The sequence below is a fragment of the Spermophilus citellus genome (genome assembly GCF_964194105.1).
Source record: "Spermophilus citellus genome assembly, chromosome: 13".
NCBI lineage: Eukaryota > Metazoa > Chordata > Mammalia > Rodentia > Sciuridae > Spermophilus > Spermophilus citellus.
The window spans coordinates 99727260-99745676 of NC_138193.1; the positions used below are offsets into that span (position 1 = coordinate 99727260).

General features: G+C 35.3%; 1 protein-coding gene across 1 annotated transcript in view; it reads left to right on the forward strand.

Annotated features, from left to right (window-relative positions):
• Positions 1-18417, forward strand: part of LOC308632606 (uncharacterized protein) — a 476997-nt gene that overhangs the window by 230486 nt on the left and 228094 nt on the right. The window contains exon 3 of the mRNA XM_081264853.1: positions 2399-2545. Within this exon, the coding sequence (XP_081120979.1) occupies positions 2522-2545 (24 nt within the window). The 5' untranslated portion in view covers positions 2399-2521. The remainder of the gene's footprint in view (positions 1-2398; positions 2546-18417) is intronic.

Consider the following 18417-nt stretch of genomic DNA (forward strand, 5'->3'; position numbering starts at 1 on the left):
TTCCCATTTCAATATCCTTAACCAATCACATTTGCAATGTACTTTTTGTCATGTAGGGCAACATATTCACAGTTTCCAGGCATCAGGATATAGGTGTCTTGGGGGACAATTATTCTATCTATCACCATAAATAAAAACTTTATTGCCTAGATAGGGATATTACTACAACTACTCAGGCTTGCCATGAGTGGAGAATCCTACTTCAGTGTTGAATTATTGAACTTGAAAACTGCTTCCATATAATAGCTCCAGGCCCAGGGAGATGATTATCCCCATGGAATTGTTATGATTTCCCCAAATAAAATAACCTCAGAAGATAAGGAATCATTTAGCCAAAACAACTGGGCTTTCTCTTACTTCCAGCCTTCAAAGATGTGGCTTTTCTTCATGCAATATTTTACCCCATCCCCATTTTTCAACTCATCCCTAATCAATGTTGAAGCAGCCTTGTCAGATGGAGTTTTGCAGGCCTGATGATTTTGGACCACATTATGTATGTTAGTACCCCATAGACTCTTGAGTTGCTTAGTGAGTAATTTTAGATGACTAAGAATCTCATAATTAGATAAATAATTGATATAGTTCAATTATAGACTTCTTTACAACTTTATTAATATTCGTGTTTGAGCTGTAGATGCCTTTCTGCCCTTTACCTGCCTTGGAGAAAGCATAATCCTCCATGGGTTTGAGAGAATATGCTAGAGAACCCTTGCCAGACCCACAATATGTAAATTAGCTATCTCATTCTAAGGCATTAACAGCTGTTGTTTTTAAATATTAACGAGATGGCCAGTATTTGCTATAGGAAAGGAGAACCTATGAATGGGTTTGGTGTGCATGTTATTTAAAATCAATTTACTATTCCAGCAGCCTCAACCAAACTAGTTGAGTTGCCCGAAGGTGGCCAGAGGTCTGCTGATATGGGAGGTTTGTTTGTGTTTCTTGTCTGTGAACAGGTGTGTGCTTCCATATTCTTCTTGGTGATAACTTTTGTTGAGCTAGACTGTAGTTAACAAGGGATAGTTAAGTCATTGAAGTACTGTTAGTTGAAATAATAAATAAAAGTACTTTGTAAGTAGAAAAAGTATTTCTATTATTATCTATCACACAGTTAATAAGACAATAAGTATAAAGGTACTTAGTTAATTATATAAACACCATAGAAATGATAAGTTATAGACAATTTTATATGTACTCAGATGCATAGTGGGAAAACAACAGACAATGATAATATCTGATAATTTCTCTTTAAGGTTCTATCTTGAAACTACATATAAATTTAGACACATAATTACTTTCTTTCACCTTTTTTTTTTTAGTTTAAAATCTGTAACAGGCCAGGTGTGGTGGCACAGGCCTGTAATTCCGATAACTTGGGAAGTTGAGGAAAGAGGATCACAAGTTTGAGGCCAGGCTCAGCAACTTAGTGAGGCCCTAAACAACTTAGGGAGACCCTGTCTCATAATAAAAAATAGAAAGGGTTGTGGCTCAGTAGTAAACTGTCTCTTGGATCAATTCCCAGTACCAAAATGAAATAAAAAGGTAAAATTTATGATGGCATAAATTTCTGTTAAAAATATTGCCAATTTTATGGTCACAGGCTTGAACCTAGAGATTTGGTTGGTTTATGGTGTTGTTTTCTACCATCACAAATGTAAAAATGTGGAAAAACTGAGAGATGTGTACCCTCCCTTCTGTTACCTTCCTTTTTATTCTGATGCAAAGTGTCATGAGATATCATTTAAGCTATCAAACAGCTTTTGATTTAATCATTTTACATAAAGCTTCAGGTATCCATAATATGCCATTCTTAGTGCCAGTAAAAGTCTCAATATAAAAGTAAAAAGTCTTTTCATTAAGTTAACTTTCTTAAAGGGGTTCTAAATCATAGCTAATGTGATAAGATAGGAAAATGGGAAAATAAAATATCATCTGAAGGTAATATAAACTTCCTGAAAGATAAAACTGCTTCAAAACTTAAAAATTACAGTTTATTTTAAATATCAATCCATTATTTTTTCAGAAATCCAATGATCTAAGCTTGAGCAGGGAGTGCTGAGTGTAACTTTGAAAGCCTTTCATCCATGACTCCATGTCCCCACGCCCAGCTTTGAGGGATGATGTAAGGGCTACCTTGGAAAAGGCACTGGGAAGGAGTTACAGTCTCTCTGCAGTGACTATCCAAGCGAACCATTCTTACATCCCTTAGTAAGATGAAGGTCATTATCAAGTGTGCATTTAATTAAATTTCAGGCATAAGTTTTCCCCAAGGATAAGTTTATGCTACCACTTCAGGTAACTTTGGTTATTGTGCTATAATATTTTCTTCCTAAAATTAGTTATTTGACAATTATAAACTTAAGAAGCTCTAACATGTTTTCATTCTCTTTCTCTCCAGGGTAACCTTGAAGAACATTCTTTGTGTTCTTGTTGCATGCTCTCTTCTTGGAATGAAAGCAAAGAGACACACCATGATGTTGCCAGAAATTATTGAAGAATCCCAATTAGATCTAAGTGACTGATGGTTTCTCTGCCTAGTACTCAGGTAAGCTCTTTATTTTCTCAGCAACTTCTTAAATATGATTGCACTGATTAATCATACAAATGTAAAACTTGACCTATGACTTAATCTATTATAAAATTCATAAAACATGTCTTAATTGAAGTTTTATGATCTGGGATATCTGAAATAAAACAAATGGAAGTAATATTCAATTTGGAGTAAGCAAAATGCAGGAAAATCAGAGGATCAAGTATGATGATATTACCACTTTCTTAATTGCTATTTGAAAATATCAGGAATGAATAGTATAAATCAGATATGATCTTCTAAGTGTTTTTGGTTTGGAAAAGTAGAACAATATAGGAGGAAAAGAACATAATAAAGGAGTAACTTCCCTATCCAGACAACTGTGCAATGTTTCTTGGAGACCCAACAGACATTTATGAATCTATCTACTTTATCAATCATAATTCTTCTATCTTTAAATTTTTTATCTGTGTATCCCAATCTCCCTTCAAAGAATATAAGATTTATTTTTTTTTTAAATTCACTCTTGAACAGAAATTTTCTTGGGAGAGTCTATGCCTTCCAAACCTACACTCTAATTATCTTTGTATGTCATTATGTTTGCATGTGTGTGTGTGTGTGTGTGTGTGTGTGTGTGTGTGCGTGTGTGTGTGTGTGTGTATGTGTGTGTGAGAGAGAGAGAGAGAGAGAGAGAGAGAGAGAGTATGTGTGTATAATTTAAAAAAGATATTTTTAAAGCAAATTTCCCAAGTGAAAAACTGTCGTAGGTCCTGCATTGCAAAAGATTGGAGGAAGAAATCAGAATTTGCTTCATGGCCTTGGCACAGAAATATATAAGAAATGAAGTATCTCTCCACTGTGTCGATTCAAATTATATTATCCCAGAGAGATCTAATTACATGATTACTGATTTATATTACAGAGCTCTACGTGATAGAGAACTTATGATATTTCTTCAGAACTTAAAGCTGTTCTTAGGCAGATATTTTCAAGTCATCTAGATACACGCCATGGTTCTGCATGCACCAATATAAGATTTTGTTTTTTTAATGTTGTTACTGACTTCTCTGAACTCTCCATGAACTGGTAACTATGTTAGCTTGACCAAGGTTTGCAATTAAACAATAAAATAAACGAGTCAGAAGCAGATGGCATGAACAATGTCCAGGAAACAGGAAGAATTAACAGGGAGAAACTGTTCACCAACTGTTATTGTGGGGCCTTTTGTTACTGCTGAAAAATGGCATTCCTGGAACTTGACATTCAATTAAGATGGGATAGCAAAATGGTGGATATTATTTTTGGTGTCTGAATGCTGTACATGTCAGTTTGACAAACAGATCTTTGTGGAAGATCAATACTTCTTGATTAGAAGCAAGCTGGTCTCTACAGGGAGACATGAACATGCTAAGGGTGAGCTCGTTAAGGAAGGCCACTGATCAGAGGGCTATGATGCTCTATTGGGTGGAGACATTTAAGATAATTTGGAGCAAAGATGCTCCTTGACTACTCATTTTAACATTTAATCAATCCGATGTTTCCTGATTAATCAGAAACGTGAGAATCCTCTATGGCTATGAGAGCAAACCTAAATGCAATCAGAGGTCAGAGCTGTAGATAGAGACTTTGTGACTAAACCACACAAATGAATGCCTTATTTAAACCCTTAGGCAAGCTGGGTCAGGCAAAGACCATCTAAAGTGGTCACGATCGCTGGCTGCTTGGTGAAAACATAGCCCCAGAGCTACCTCCAGCTGGAGTTAGAAAGTGCATAAATACTGATTCTACTAATGACAACTGAAACTTCCCACGTGAAGTCCTAACTTTTCCAATCCTCACCCAGTTGGGAATTTTCCAAGTTGTCATTTGTAGGAAAACAAAACAACTTGAATATACTTATCTTTTCAATTTGTTAAGAACCAAATCACAGAACATGTAAATGTGGCTCTAGGTGCATTGCGTACAGGGATGGAGGTGTGGGAATCATGGTGAGTGTTGGGTTCCATATGATTAGTGTTTACCGATTTGGAAATCAGTATTTTACACCAGCAATCCCAAGCAAGAGGAAATAATGGGGGCTCTTGTGGGAGGGTCTGCACCATATCAGCACAGCTTCTCCAGCTCATCCTTGATGGCTTGAGCCCCAGCACGGCTCATCCCAGTGACCTTGTGCATTTTGCTGCAATTTTCAACTCGGAGGCTAAAATTTTCCACTTCCTTGATCTCCTCAAACCATTTATAAGTAGGAATGACACTCTCCTTCACACTTTTTTTATTTTTTAATTCTTTAGTTGTAGATGGACACAATACCTTTATTTCATTTATTTATTTATTTTATGTGGTACTGAGAATCAAACCCAGTGCCTCACAAATGCTAGGCAAGAACTCTACCACTGAGCCACAATCCCAGTCCCTCAATTTCACTCTTAAAGGAATTGTTGTGATGTTTAAATATGGGATGCCCTAAAACACTTTATGGTCAGAATTGGGCAGTTGAGACAATCCGTGTTTCTAAGCTGATTTTATGCAATGCTACTTTACTTGCAATAAGAACCAGGATGTAATTTGAAAACTCCCCAAATCCAGTACAGATTGCATATCCAATCAGTAAAAATGATTAGAAATACAGGGCTAATCCTGTAATAGAAATGTGTCAACCTTGTTAGCAAAACTGGAAGTGTGAAGCTCTCCCTCCCACAAGCAGAGACTGGGAAGAAATCTGAATTCTGTGAAGTCATAAACTGTAATTTCAAACTTTAAATTAAATCTTCTGGAATAAAAAAGAAGGCCTTGAATTAAGTTAGTGGTGGCTGCTGTAGAGAACTGCACTGAATAGTTCTGCTTAAGAAATTGAAAATGTTTTCTTTGTTTTCTCTGTTTTCAGTGGAGGATTATGGAGAACAGAGAACCATTAGGGGAATGGGGAGAGGAGAGAGAATGGAGACCACACAAGTAACTTAGTCATGCAGAAAAAAAGTGTTCATGAGGACAGGAAGACATTAATGCTTTTGAGAATTTTTCTTCTCCTAAACAATAGGTGATGATAGGTAGGTAGGCAGGTAGGTAGGTAGGTAGGTAGATAGAAGAAATAGAGAAAATGGTTATTCACTGTGGTGCTATAAGGATTTCCCTGTGAGTTTTGATTGATTAGTTTCTTAGATTGTGTAGGCTGAATAATCATGAGAAGGAAAGGCCAGTCTAAGGGAATAGTTAGTTATCAGGCACAAAGAAATATAAAGGCACAGGGACAGGCCAGACAAACCTTGTAGTTCCTGAACAGGAGAGGGCCAGCAGGAAGGAAAGAAATTGACTCAGTGGAAAGTATCACAAGATAATACTGATTTGATCTGCTTATGTGTTTAAAAGGAAATCAGTCTGACTTCTATGTGAATAATGGACAGAAGAGTGGGTGAGCAACATATTGCATTAGAAGATGATCGAAGTCAACATTTGGGTGTTTTAGCAGTGGTCTTTATTAATCAAAATAAGCATTCAATTGACTTCTTAAATAATCAAATAAAGAATGAATTAAAAAATAAATACTTGCTTACTTTGACAGTGGTTTCCAAACCAAAACAAATTTTAAGTGAGCATTCTCATGGAAACCTAAGATATGTTCATGGCAGGTAGAAATTATGAAGAAGAGGTCTTATCAACGGAACCAGGCTTTATGATGAACTGTTAGAATTAAAGGAGAGAGTTTTCATAAATTTCTTTTTAAGTAAGACAATCTCAGCAGCTTTGCCACTTGAATAAATTATACTTTTATGAATAACTTAGGCCTAACTTTTGGGGTTTATGTGTGCTAATCTCAGATGCAAGATATATCTGAATCACAATCTCAGCAAGGTTAAAGAATCTACTGTACAAAAGCATCAGTTTTTTCCACTGTGTCATCTGGAATTGTTTTATGCATCTCAATGCAAAGTAAAAATGTAAAGGGATCATCACTTAGGTTATAAACTTTCAGCTTCCAGATAAACATTTTAACTGATTTATACCTGTTTTTTCCTCTAGGATGGCTATAGTTATTTGATATATCTCTCTTCCAACTGATCAGTGATAGCTGGGGGAACATTTCTTTAGTTTATGCAAATTGGGCATGAAACACAGAAAGCCAGATGATATGCCCATTGAATAAGATCCCTTGTGAATATCAGCTGGAGGAATAGTGAACTATTTATCAGACAAGGAGCACTTACCAAAGGCTTGAGAGTAATGGATTGGCCAAGACATATAATTGGTGTTGGGACATATGATACAAGATCCCTGAAGATCAAAAATTGATTAAAAGTAGCCAGGAAAGAGACAAGTCAGAAATCAATCATGGTTTCATTGCTTGGACACATAGAAACAGCTCCACTTAGGATATTTTCTTTGAAAATTTTCTGAGAGAGGAAAAAAGGGTATAAAATTAGTGTTGTTAGTTGCTGACGAACTAAATTGAGATAAAAATCAAGAGAACTTCTTTCCACATTTTCAAGGAAATGAGATTTAAACTATCCTGATTTAGGGTGATTATGGTATTTTAGGTTTCACTTCCTGACAAATATGAACAAATGTAAAAATATAAAAATATTTTATAATGATCTCTATGAAGAAAGAATATATATATATTTGCTGGAATATAGGGAATTTGTATCAAAAGCTGATAAATTTGAGAAAACCTTATTAGTGGCTCCATCTATTCTCCTCTCTTTCAAAGGGGTTAAGAAATTCCTCAGGAAGCAGGAAAAAAGGTGTCTTAGTCTGAGTTCTAGGTTCTATTAATTACCATCCTGATTGATGTGGTATAGATAGTTAAACTTTTATATCAGTGTTGTGGTTTATATGTGAGGTGTCCCCCAAAAGTGCATGTATGAAAGAGAATGCAAGAAGGTTTAGATGTGAAATCCTTGGGCTCTGAGAGTCTTAACGTAATCAGAGCATTAACTCCCTGATACTGATTAACTGTAAACAGGTAGAGTATGGCTAGAGGAAGTGAATCATAGGGGCATCTCTTTGGGGTATATATTTTGTCCCTGGTGAAGATCTCTTTCAGATTCCTGGTACCTTATTCTGAGCTATTTTCGTTCACCACACTCTTCTACCATAATGTTCTGCCTCAACTTAGGTCCAGGCATGGAGCCTGCTGTCTATGCACTGAAACCTGTAAAACTATGAGCAACAAATAAGCTTTTTCTCCTCTAAAATTGTTCTTTTCAAGTCTTTGGGTCACATAAATTTAAAAAAAAACTGACTAAAACAATCAGTCCCTTATGTGTAAAAGATATTAATTATAGGGTTGGAGTTGTGGCTCAGTGGTAGAGCACTCACCTAGCATGTGTGAGGCACTGGGTTCGATCCTTAGCACCACATAAAAATAAATCAATCAAATAAATGTCTAACAACCGAGAAAAGCATTTTTAAAAAGATATAATTATATTCAGGATTATTGGAATTATTAAATGAAGTAATATAGTATTTACCCAGTACTTAGATAAGTATTAAAAATGAAGATTAAAATTGTTATAGTACTACTACTACTGCTACTATTACTATATCAATTATGGTATAAACATAAAAGCAAATAATTATAAAAATGGAAACAGGATAGTACAGATTGGTATGTGTCTGAACAATACCACATGGGACACATTGTTGGAGTTGGTTGTGGATAAAATCGTGACATTGGTATATAATTTTGTTGGTAATAAGTCAGCAGTACCTTGTTCTCGATATTGCTAAACTGCCCTGGCTCTTGGTCAGGAATGAGTAAAATGGAATATAGGAAATGACTCTGGATCTTGGAACATCCTGGTGCTGCAAAGCTGGCTTTATCCTCAAACCCTTGAGCAATCAAAGGCCCAGCACTGGGACCTTATGCAGATATGCCATGGAGAAACAAGAGATGGTCAGGTTTAAGACTCAAGAAACTCAAGGCCTACACTTGGGTGAATTTAATGCTAATGGAAAGAAAGATGGTACCTGCATTGTTTCATTAGGACCAATTCATGTAGACTAGTAAATAGGAAAGCAATTACTGAATCAACTTGACTGAGTAAAATGGAATATTAAATGGAAATAGGTTTGCTGCTGCACAATAAGGGAAAGGAGAATAAGTTTGAACAGAAGAGGTCATTAGGTATATTAGAAGACTTTAGAAATCCACTGCAAGGGCTCACACTCTTCAGAAGTCAAAGTTTGCATTGTCCAAGGATCCTAAAACCTTTAACAATTTGCTGGGTTGGCTAAAAGTAAAGGAAGCATGTAAAATATTTTGAAAGGTGGAAATTATAAATATCAACCATGGCCACATGATCAGTTGCAGAAACAAAAAGGATAGCTATGTATGTCTTTCCGCCTTTGTTAATGATGTTTAATATATTTAACAAGTTTCTCTCTCTCTCTCTCTCTCTCTCTCTCTCTCTCTCTCTCTCTCTCTCTCATTTTACATGTCATATAATTATTTGACTACAGATAAATTGTTGTTTTTCCTGCTATTGGAAATGCATGGTTTAGTCTTTAGGCTATAGAATCTCAATTTGGTATTTTGACTAGATGAGGAATGTATTGAGTAAAGGAATAGAGAGTGACTGATGGGAACTTGTGTGTTCTCCTTAAGGGAGTGAATATGTGCCTTTCAGTTGTACAAGGGAATATTCTACTATATTAAAGAGCAGGGGCTGGAGATGTGGCTCAAGCAGTAGCGTGCTCTCCTGGCATGCGTGCGGCCCGGGTTCCATCCTTAGCACCACATACAAACAAAGAATGTTGTGTCTGCCGAATACTAAAAAATAAATATTAAAAAATTCTCTCTCTCTCTCTCTCTCTCTCTCTCTCTCTCTCTTTAAAAAAAATAAAGAGCAGCAAGCAGATATTACTGTTATCAGTGTGAAAATTCTTAATACATATGTGAAGTAGCTGGATGTTCGGATTGGCCTGTATATCGCCTACCTTCTGTAAGAAGATTTAGAAATATATTTTCCATGCTCATTTTTAGCTAGTATTCTGGACATTGATTAGTAACTGAAAATTAAGTGCTCTCACATAAGATTAGGGCAACAGACCCTTCTCTCTGTTTCTCTGCCATCAGAGAGACCAGCTCTAGCAGATGTGAGAATGTGCAGTGGATTCTGCCATTTGTCACCAGCTTTATGGGTTTAAAGGAGTTGTGGTAGTGACAACAGTGGTAGTAGAAAGGTGCTAGGAGCCACAAGCAAATATACGATGTATGGCACCTTGTGGCTCCTAGCAGAAAGGCACACTTTTCTTGTCACTGGGTCTATGTTTGTGAATATGTCATTTGAAAGGCAAATTTAATAGTAGCCTCCTGAATTTAGCTCTCTAAATTTTTCTAGTGATTTCCATATTAAACCCTCTTTGAGTGAAAACAAAACAAAACAATAAGAGTTTGTTTTACTACATGAACCTCCCCCATGTAGGAATTCCTTTGAAAGGGCTACAGTAAAATCCCTAGGATCGACACCTTTAGACCGAGGTGGGTTCCATTCCTCTCAGGGAATCAGAAAAATTACAAGGAGCTTAGCACAGTAGGGCCACACAGAAGATACACAATTAAAGTTGTTTGATGAATGAATAGCTGAGAGTACTATAAGGACTTGAAAGAGATCACTAATATGAAAAAAAAAATTACTTAAGAAGTAACCTGCTTCTAAAAATGTGACTGTTAGAAATAATTAGGCACTAAATAAATTAAGGTTGGTAGACATGGAGATTAATGAGAGTTGATGTTCGTCAGCTTCTAAACTGTGTACAACACATTGTACTAAAAGCTTTTCAAACATTAACTCATTTAAACTTCTTAACAAATATATGAGGTAGGTGGTACTATTATTATCACTGTCTACAGAAGCAGAAACTGAAGTTTCTAGGTATTAAGCTCTGTGGCACTTAACGCAGATAAACCTTGTACTTAAACCACAAAGCTTTGACTTCAGAATTCATGCTGTTAGCTATAGAGTCCCTTAAAGGTCTGTAGAACATTTTTGGTCTAGACAATATGCCAGCTAGTAGGCTCTTTGAAGATCAGTTTGTTTCATGGTCCTCTACCAGTGGTGATTTTGCCCTTGGAGGACATTTGGAGATGTCTGCAGACATATTTTATAGTTATGATTTGGCACAAGAGGGTTAGTGCTGGCATCAAGTGGGTGCCCCTAATGAGGTTCCTGCTATACATTCTGCTGTGCATAGAATATCACCCACAGCAAAGAATAGTTTTGTTCAAATGTCAATAGTGCCAAGATTAAGAAACCAGGGTTAGTTAAACATTTCTCCAAATCTGTCCCATACAGTTTCTATGTGCATGTACTACAAAGAACAGACTTGTGGTTAAAATATAAACTCAGAAAAGTGCTATGTGCTCTATTCCTTTCTTGAATAATTTCTATAAAAATGTATTTAAAATGTTATTTTAACATATAATTTAAAATTCTGAAAAGTCCTACAGGGAAGACACCTGCTTACCTTTGTTTATACCACAGTTAGAGATATTCATAGTTAGGATTGCAGATGGGCCGGTCATGACAGTCATATGTGACTTACCTAAGATATTGGAAGAAACAACCAGACTTAAAAAGCAATTCTCTTGACACTGATTCTCAAAGCTGAGAGACAGATACATATAGTTTATTTAGCAAAATATCTACTGCTTATAATTTGTAGAGTAGAATGCCTCAGTAAAAAAGAATCCAATAAAATTTAATAAATCAGAATAGAAATTTCATTTTTAGTGAATTGTCAGAGATCAAGAAGACTTCATATGTGCACAAAAGTTTATGTGTGTGATGATATCTTCCTCCAAGTAAAAGATAAGGAGAGAAAAGTGACCATGGACCTCTGTGGGGATTCCGTCCACCAATGTGCTATTTTCTACTGCTCGTGCAACAAATAGAGACAGTCTGCTAAGTGGAAGAGCAGATGATGGCAGGTAATGAATGACCTTCCTTGAGGTTGTACCTGCTTTCAGGGCTCCTCCCCAATTTTTAAACTCTATGCTGGCCTCACCATTTGCTCTCTTTAGAAAACTGACTATATACATGGTCATGGGTTCCTTCTTTACATACTGCCAACCACCAACATTGCAAGACCTATGTTCACGGGAAAGGTCTTTATAGGGATAAAAAGTGACTCAAACCTATTTAACTCTTTTCCCTGAATAGAAAAAATGCAGATGGGCAATTTTTCAACTCGTTCTAAAAGGAACCCATCAGGAGAGACAAAAGCCGTGGAATGGCATTCGCTGCCACATTTCAGCATGAATTGGAAGAGAAGTGTCTGCCTGACGATTTCTGACCATCTACTTTGCTGCCCAGCTTAGTGGGTGGCTTGGCACACCTCTGGGTTCCTTCTGACTTGGGCTCAAGTGCTTATTCCTTTCTCATAATGAGATTTAATCAAGCAAAGCCAAAACCATCGCTACAAGTGAAACACTCCCTAGGGAGAGGGAGCCAATGACTGGGGGAGTAATGAACCTCTATTTAACTTTCAGATTTTGTTAATAACAGTTTGACTTGTACTGGTTGGAGCTAATTAGTTACTGCAGCTTCTCCATTAGTGGCTTATAAAATGGGGCTTACCTTGTGCATGTTAAGCAATTTTCTCAGTGTGGGTCGTTTTAGAGCAAACCGAGGGAAAGTAAGAGTCTTAAGTATGCATGATTATTGTACTTTGTTGTAGTTTACTTGAATCTACAGATCAAGTTCCGGCCAGTTCAGAAGCAGATACCAAGATAAAATTATTTAGATTTATTTGGGGATCAGCTCAGTTATTCATGAAGTATTGAAGAGTGGAGTTCATATTTAGTTCATAGAAGGAAATCTACACATGGTATAAATTCTTATGTCTGATAATGGTTGGGCAAGTAGGGTGCTGTTAGAATTGGGGAATGATGTGGGTGCATGCTTAGAAGGGAAGGTATTCACTGTGTCCTTCCACTTGTTGTGTTTGGCTTTGTTCCCGAAGCTGACTGCTTCTGCTGTTCATGTTCTTTCCCAGAATAGTATTTCACATAAAATCAGAGAAAGATCTTGATGACAACATAGTGTTTTTTTTTTTTAAATCAGAAAATGGATCAAGAAATATTAGGACAAATAGCAGGGAAACAGTGCTTTAGAAGATGCTTAGGTCCACAATGGACTAGGATCAAGAGACTGGAATATTCTAAATCCCAAAGTGCTTTCCTAAATACCAATATCACTAGATTCCAACCTGGGTTTGGAGGGGTGGCCTACACAGTAGGACAGGTGGACAAAAGGGCAACATGCCAGTTGCTGTGGATTGTTGGACTGGAGATACATTGCCTCTCAACCCATTACAACTCTTTTTAGCCCAAGATGATCTTACAAATGTCTTGCAGACAATTTTTTTTGTTGTTGTTCTGTGTAGTTTTTGTCACATTTCTTTATTTTCTATGTCTCATTATCTCAGTTTCTAAAATAAAGATCTGGCATCTGGTCATTATGGTACTTACAGTTATATAATGAATAGAATTAATACACTCTTATGATATATTAGCTGGATGGTTGTATTTCCTAATGAGAACTGTATGCTATTTCAGGTCCTGGGCATCTGATGGAGCCCAAATTCTTGACAAATTAAAAGCGGGAGGCGATTTCAGTTGGTCTTGACTTAGAAGCAAAATCAGATTGACTGTGCTGTTTACTAGACTTAGTAAGATTTCTGCATTGGATTTTAAGTTACATGTATGAGAAAATTAGGCAAACAAAGTTCATAAATTTGGTTACAGTATTGAACACTAGCCTAATATATCCATTTCTTGAAAGCTATAAAACCTTTCTTTATGCAGTTCATGATTTAAAATCCAAATTGTTATATATTTAAATGTATTCCAAATTTGCATTTAAGCAAGGTGTACCCCAGAGTTGTAACCTCCCCATCTCTGATGCCAGAATGCAGATGCTTTTAAGTAACAAAATTAACAATTAATTTGGTGACACATACAAAAGGAGATGTGCTTTTATTTCTGGTTGTTCATTTATCATCAATGAAACAGGTCAAATGACATTGAAAACCCTCTATGTGCTTTTCTGGGTTCTGGTGGTTACAGTTTCATGCTTACTCAATCTGCTGACTGTGTTCCCAACAAAGATGTCCTTTGGGGAGGTTGAGACCGGAAGTTCAGTGTAAGAGCTCCCCTGGAATCTGAAATTTGTTCAAATGGGCCTAACACATGCTGTTTAAAGGTGCTGAGGATCTTGAACCTAGATTCTCAAGAAAAACTTAAATTATTTTTTCTTAAATATTAAAAGATAATATCTTTAAATATTAAAAGATAAGCATATATAAACCTTACAGTGACTTACATTATCCACATCTGTCATAAGTAGAAAGTTTTGGAACCAGAAAAACAGAGAGGTCCTGATTTACATTGTTCTATCAGTTATTCTTTTCTCTACAAAGATAGGAGAGAGAGACCATTTCTTTCTTGCAGCTAAATGCTCTTCAGTTTTTACACAGATTGTGATTTTGTTCCATTGGTTTATCTCCTATTTGTTACATAAATCCATGTTGCCTAGGGAAATATAAAATGCAGTGAGTTCTATGGAATTTAAAAGAAAGTGATGGAATATTAGAAGATAAATATCAAAAACCTCTACTCATAAACCCATGGTAGCTTGAATTTTCTTGAGAATAGTAGAAAGCATATTTGGTAGAAGACTGGAAAGGAAAGAACACATTGCAGTATGAAAACTACGATTCTTCATGAAGTTCTCTTTGAAGATTGTTTAAAAGAATGCTCTCCATTTATTTATCTGCCACTAGCAGCTAATTTACATAGACCAAGATACCCTACCTCACACTCAAACCTAGAGTGGCTACTTTTGGGACAGATCCTTGTGTTTAAATTTTAATATTCTCTAGTGGTTCAGTCTTTATTCTTTAAAGATAGATTTATTTATTAGAACTAGTCCTGATTCATTCAGGCCCAATAATGATAAATAAGAAATTAGGCTACAGCACATAATTTTTTTTAAGAAATCACAGTATTAACCTAATAGTATATTAGCTATATAAATGATACATACACCAGGGTAAAAATATAATTTCCACACAGCAAAGAAAAATTTATAAATTTAAATTAAAAGCCTTTCCCCCTAACCATTCCCAGTTTCATTTCATAGAGACAAATAGTATTTACAGGTGCATGTTGTTCTTTTTTTTTTTTTTTTTTTACATGGTTTTCTTCTATTTTTAAATGGGGGATTCATAGATCTGTTCCGTGGTGTATTGTCAATGAAATTTTTAAAATAACAACGAAAATTAGAGATGTATTATATTTATAGAACTGAATACTTTGTTAATCCACTGTTGATCACCATGACCAAAATAACCGAGGAGAACAACATACTAAGGAAAAACTTACATTGGCTCATGCAGTCTGAGGTTTCAGTCCATGGTTGGCACTTTATTGCCCTGGGCTTGAGGTCAGGCAAAACATCATGGTGAAGCGAGTGTAGAAAAAGGCCGATCTGCTCATGAGTGCAGGAAGCAGAAAGAAAGGGAGAAGAACAGACCAGAGAAAAGGTAAACCCTTCCAGGGCAACAGCCTGTGACCTACTTCTTCCAACTAGGTCCCATCTCCTGTGGTCCGGTTAGCCCTGAATGGATCTCTGTGGTGAACTAAGAACCCTCATGATCCCATCACTTCCCCCAAACCACACTTCTGAACACATGAGACTTTGGTGGACATTCCAGATTCAGACCAGAACAAATACCTGTCTTAACCAATTTACTGTCCAGTGTTTAGTATGCATGTGTCAATGAGTATTTCTTTTGGTTGACATCATGCATTAAAACAATAAGTTTAAATCATTATTTCCCAGTACATCAATATTATACAGAGTCTGTTGCTCTTCCCTTATGAAATTGCAGAATTAGGATATTTATTATTCTTTTACTAATATGCCAATTAATCATTTCCCATTGTTCTTTGCCATCTTATTCTTTCATGACAAGGGTTAACATGACATTCTCTCTTATGTCTATAATTTGGGTTTTTGCTTGTGTAAATCTAAAGCTATATATTCTATTACTAATATAAATTTAAATTTCCAAGTACAATTAACTACAGAATAAATAAAATGAAGAAAATATAATCTAATGTTATTAAAAGTTACTACTCAAAGAATAATAACTGAGCATCATTTTCCTGTTTCGGGGATAGACTTACCTACCATTATTTATTTTGTTCCTGTAAATTGACTCCTTTTATTTTGGATGTGATATTCAATGTTTGATTGGATATAGGAATATATGGAAAATAGATTTTATTAACATTTTTATAATATGATTATTCTGTTTATCTAGTATTCCTGATAAGAAGTCTGATATTCTGTATTAAGTAAACATTCTTCCTTTATAAATATTTTAAAATGCTCTATTTATCCTTGGAGTAAGAAAAATCTCGCTTTGAGGGTGTATTTTCATTGATTCTGTTTCAGATAACATAGACATTTCAAATCCCTCAAATCCATTGTTTCTCTGAGTCTGTCCACCTTTCCCTGGTCTCTGCTTCTTCATTCTGAACTCTCACGAGGAGTAGGCTGAAAATCTACATGTACCTTCTCAGAAACTTCATTTTTAACTCTTTCATTGCTTTGTCCTTTTGTGCTCTGTATTCTCAGTGTGTATTTCAACTATATTTTGCGGAAAATCATTTTGATTTTGATGCATGGCCATTTTTCATTCATATTATCCATTATTTTCAAAATTGAAGCAATTTATCAAGCACATATTTTATAATTCATATATGGCACATTATATAATTTTATTCATTTATGTGCATGTATGTATAGACAAAGCTGTTCTTGGGCTGCTGTGTTTAAAACAGTCTGGTCCTGTTTAAGAATACTTTTTTTTTTTTTAAGTTTGCTTAAACAGATTTGCTTGTTTACATCAGGCATAATTACTTATGCCTTCGTTGTGGGCATTCCCTTTCACTCTTCACGTGGTCAATAATTTCTAGTTATCTATGAATATCTGTGAATGAAGAATCATGTTAGGAAGAGATTTCAAAGAGACATGCAATGATGGTGAAAGTCTACCCCCAATCTGAGCTGGAAGGATTTCTATTTTTAGACTGAAAGCCAATACGAAATAAGATAATGAGACTATTCTTTTTTTTTTTTTTTGTCTTGCTAATGTGCTTTGGTATTAACAACAACAACATAAAAAGAATTACTAATTAGACAATTATACCATTACTCAGAGCACCATATACAGAAATCATTGCTGTTTCATGGGAAAAAATCATTTGGATGTGAAATGCAAGTCTGTCTATCCTTTTTTAAAAAATTTCTGGATAACCATAACTCATAAATAAGAAATCATACTTTTAAGTTGACACCTCAGTCTGTTTCATATACAAGCAAACTTTATCAATTTGTTTGTATATCTAATTCCATTGATATTGAACATTTTATGACAGGGCATATTTGTCTAAGTCTGGGTATAAAACAAGTAGATTCCTTCATTTACCTATGCATTGAACTGATATTTGGTCCAGCAGTATCACAAAAACAAGTTTATAATGATGAGCAAAACAGAGTGGACCTCTGTCTATGATGACAGTAAGATACAAAAGAAATACATATCAAATAAGTTACAGGTGCAATATATAAGAAATATAAATAATCAAATATTATCCTTCAGCAATATAATATTTAAGCTTAATGAAAATAAAAGGAGAAGGTGGAGAGAAGGATTTGTAAAAAGAGAGTGTAAACAGGCATCCCAGAAAGAGGAAAATCCAGATGTGAAAGCTTGACATGGGAGAATAATGAACATTTTATGGGATTAACCACAGAACAGTATCATTAGAAAGAGAGTGGGGAGAGACAAGGCTTGGGGAGAAAAGTGCTACTTTGTCTTTAGAAAATTTCAAAGTTGTGGAATTATTATGAATGTATGATTAGGGTAATTGGGTTTGTCATTTATAGATCATCTTAGCGTCTATGTTGGTTATTAATAAAAGAAAAATGAGTAAAATTTGATGATTATGAAAAATTTAGATATTGGGCTTACCTAGAATTTGGAATCCTTATTAATTCACATTATGTTATCACATCATAATGTGTTTATAAATATATATATATATATATATATACATATATATACATATGTATATATATATGTATATATATATACACATACACATACATACATATATATGATATATCATAGTGAATATGTGTGTGTGTGGGGGGAGTATTCTTTTATTCTAACCTTTAAATAATTCAAAACTTAGGACCTTTATTCATTAATCTGCAGTGTCCTGACTTCTTACTTCCCTGGTAGGTCAATTGGATGCTTTATTTGTTATGTTAATAAAAATACAAATTGTTGAAGCTGATATACCTGAATACAGAATTCTGGTTTAAAAAAAAATTCTGTTCATTCCTGTTGCATGGATCCACAGGCATACCCTAACCTCACCCAATGGTTAGACTCCAAGACTAGCTTGATTGCTTTCAAACCTTCATCAGCTTTCTTTTTATTTATTTATATGATGTCTAATTTTTCTTTCATTGTTTTGAAAAACAACAAGGAAAATGCATGTTCCAGACAAATTCCTCTAGGCCAGTCCCCTCCTTACCAGCTTTTCATCACAAGTGTCTTTTCTAAATACACTATAACCTTTAGTATCTGTGATTTCTTAAAACAGGGTTCTTCAGATATCCTTTTGAATCTCTAAAGTCCTCCAAATCCCTCTTAAAAGTTGTCTTCCTTCTTAATCCAAGATGAGTTTCTGTTGGTAGCAACCAAGAAATCTCAACAGATCCACATCTGCCTCAAATATGAAAGTAAATGTCCACTTCCACAGCAGCAATAATGGAGTGGGAGAAGGACCTCCAAAACTCACTTCT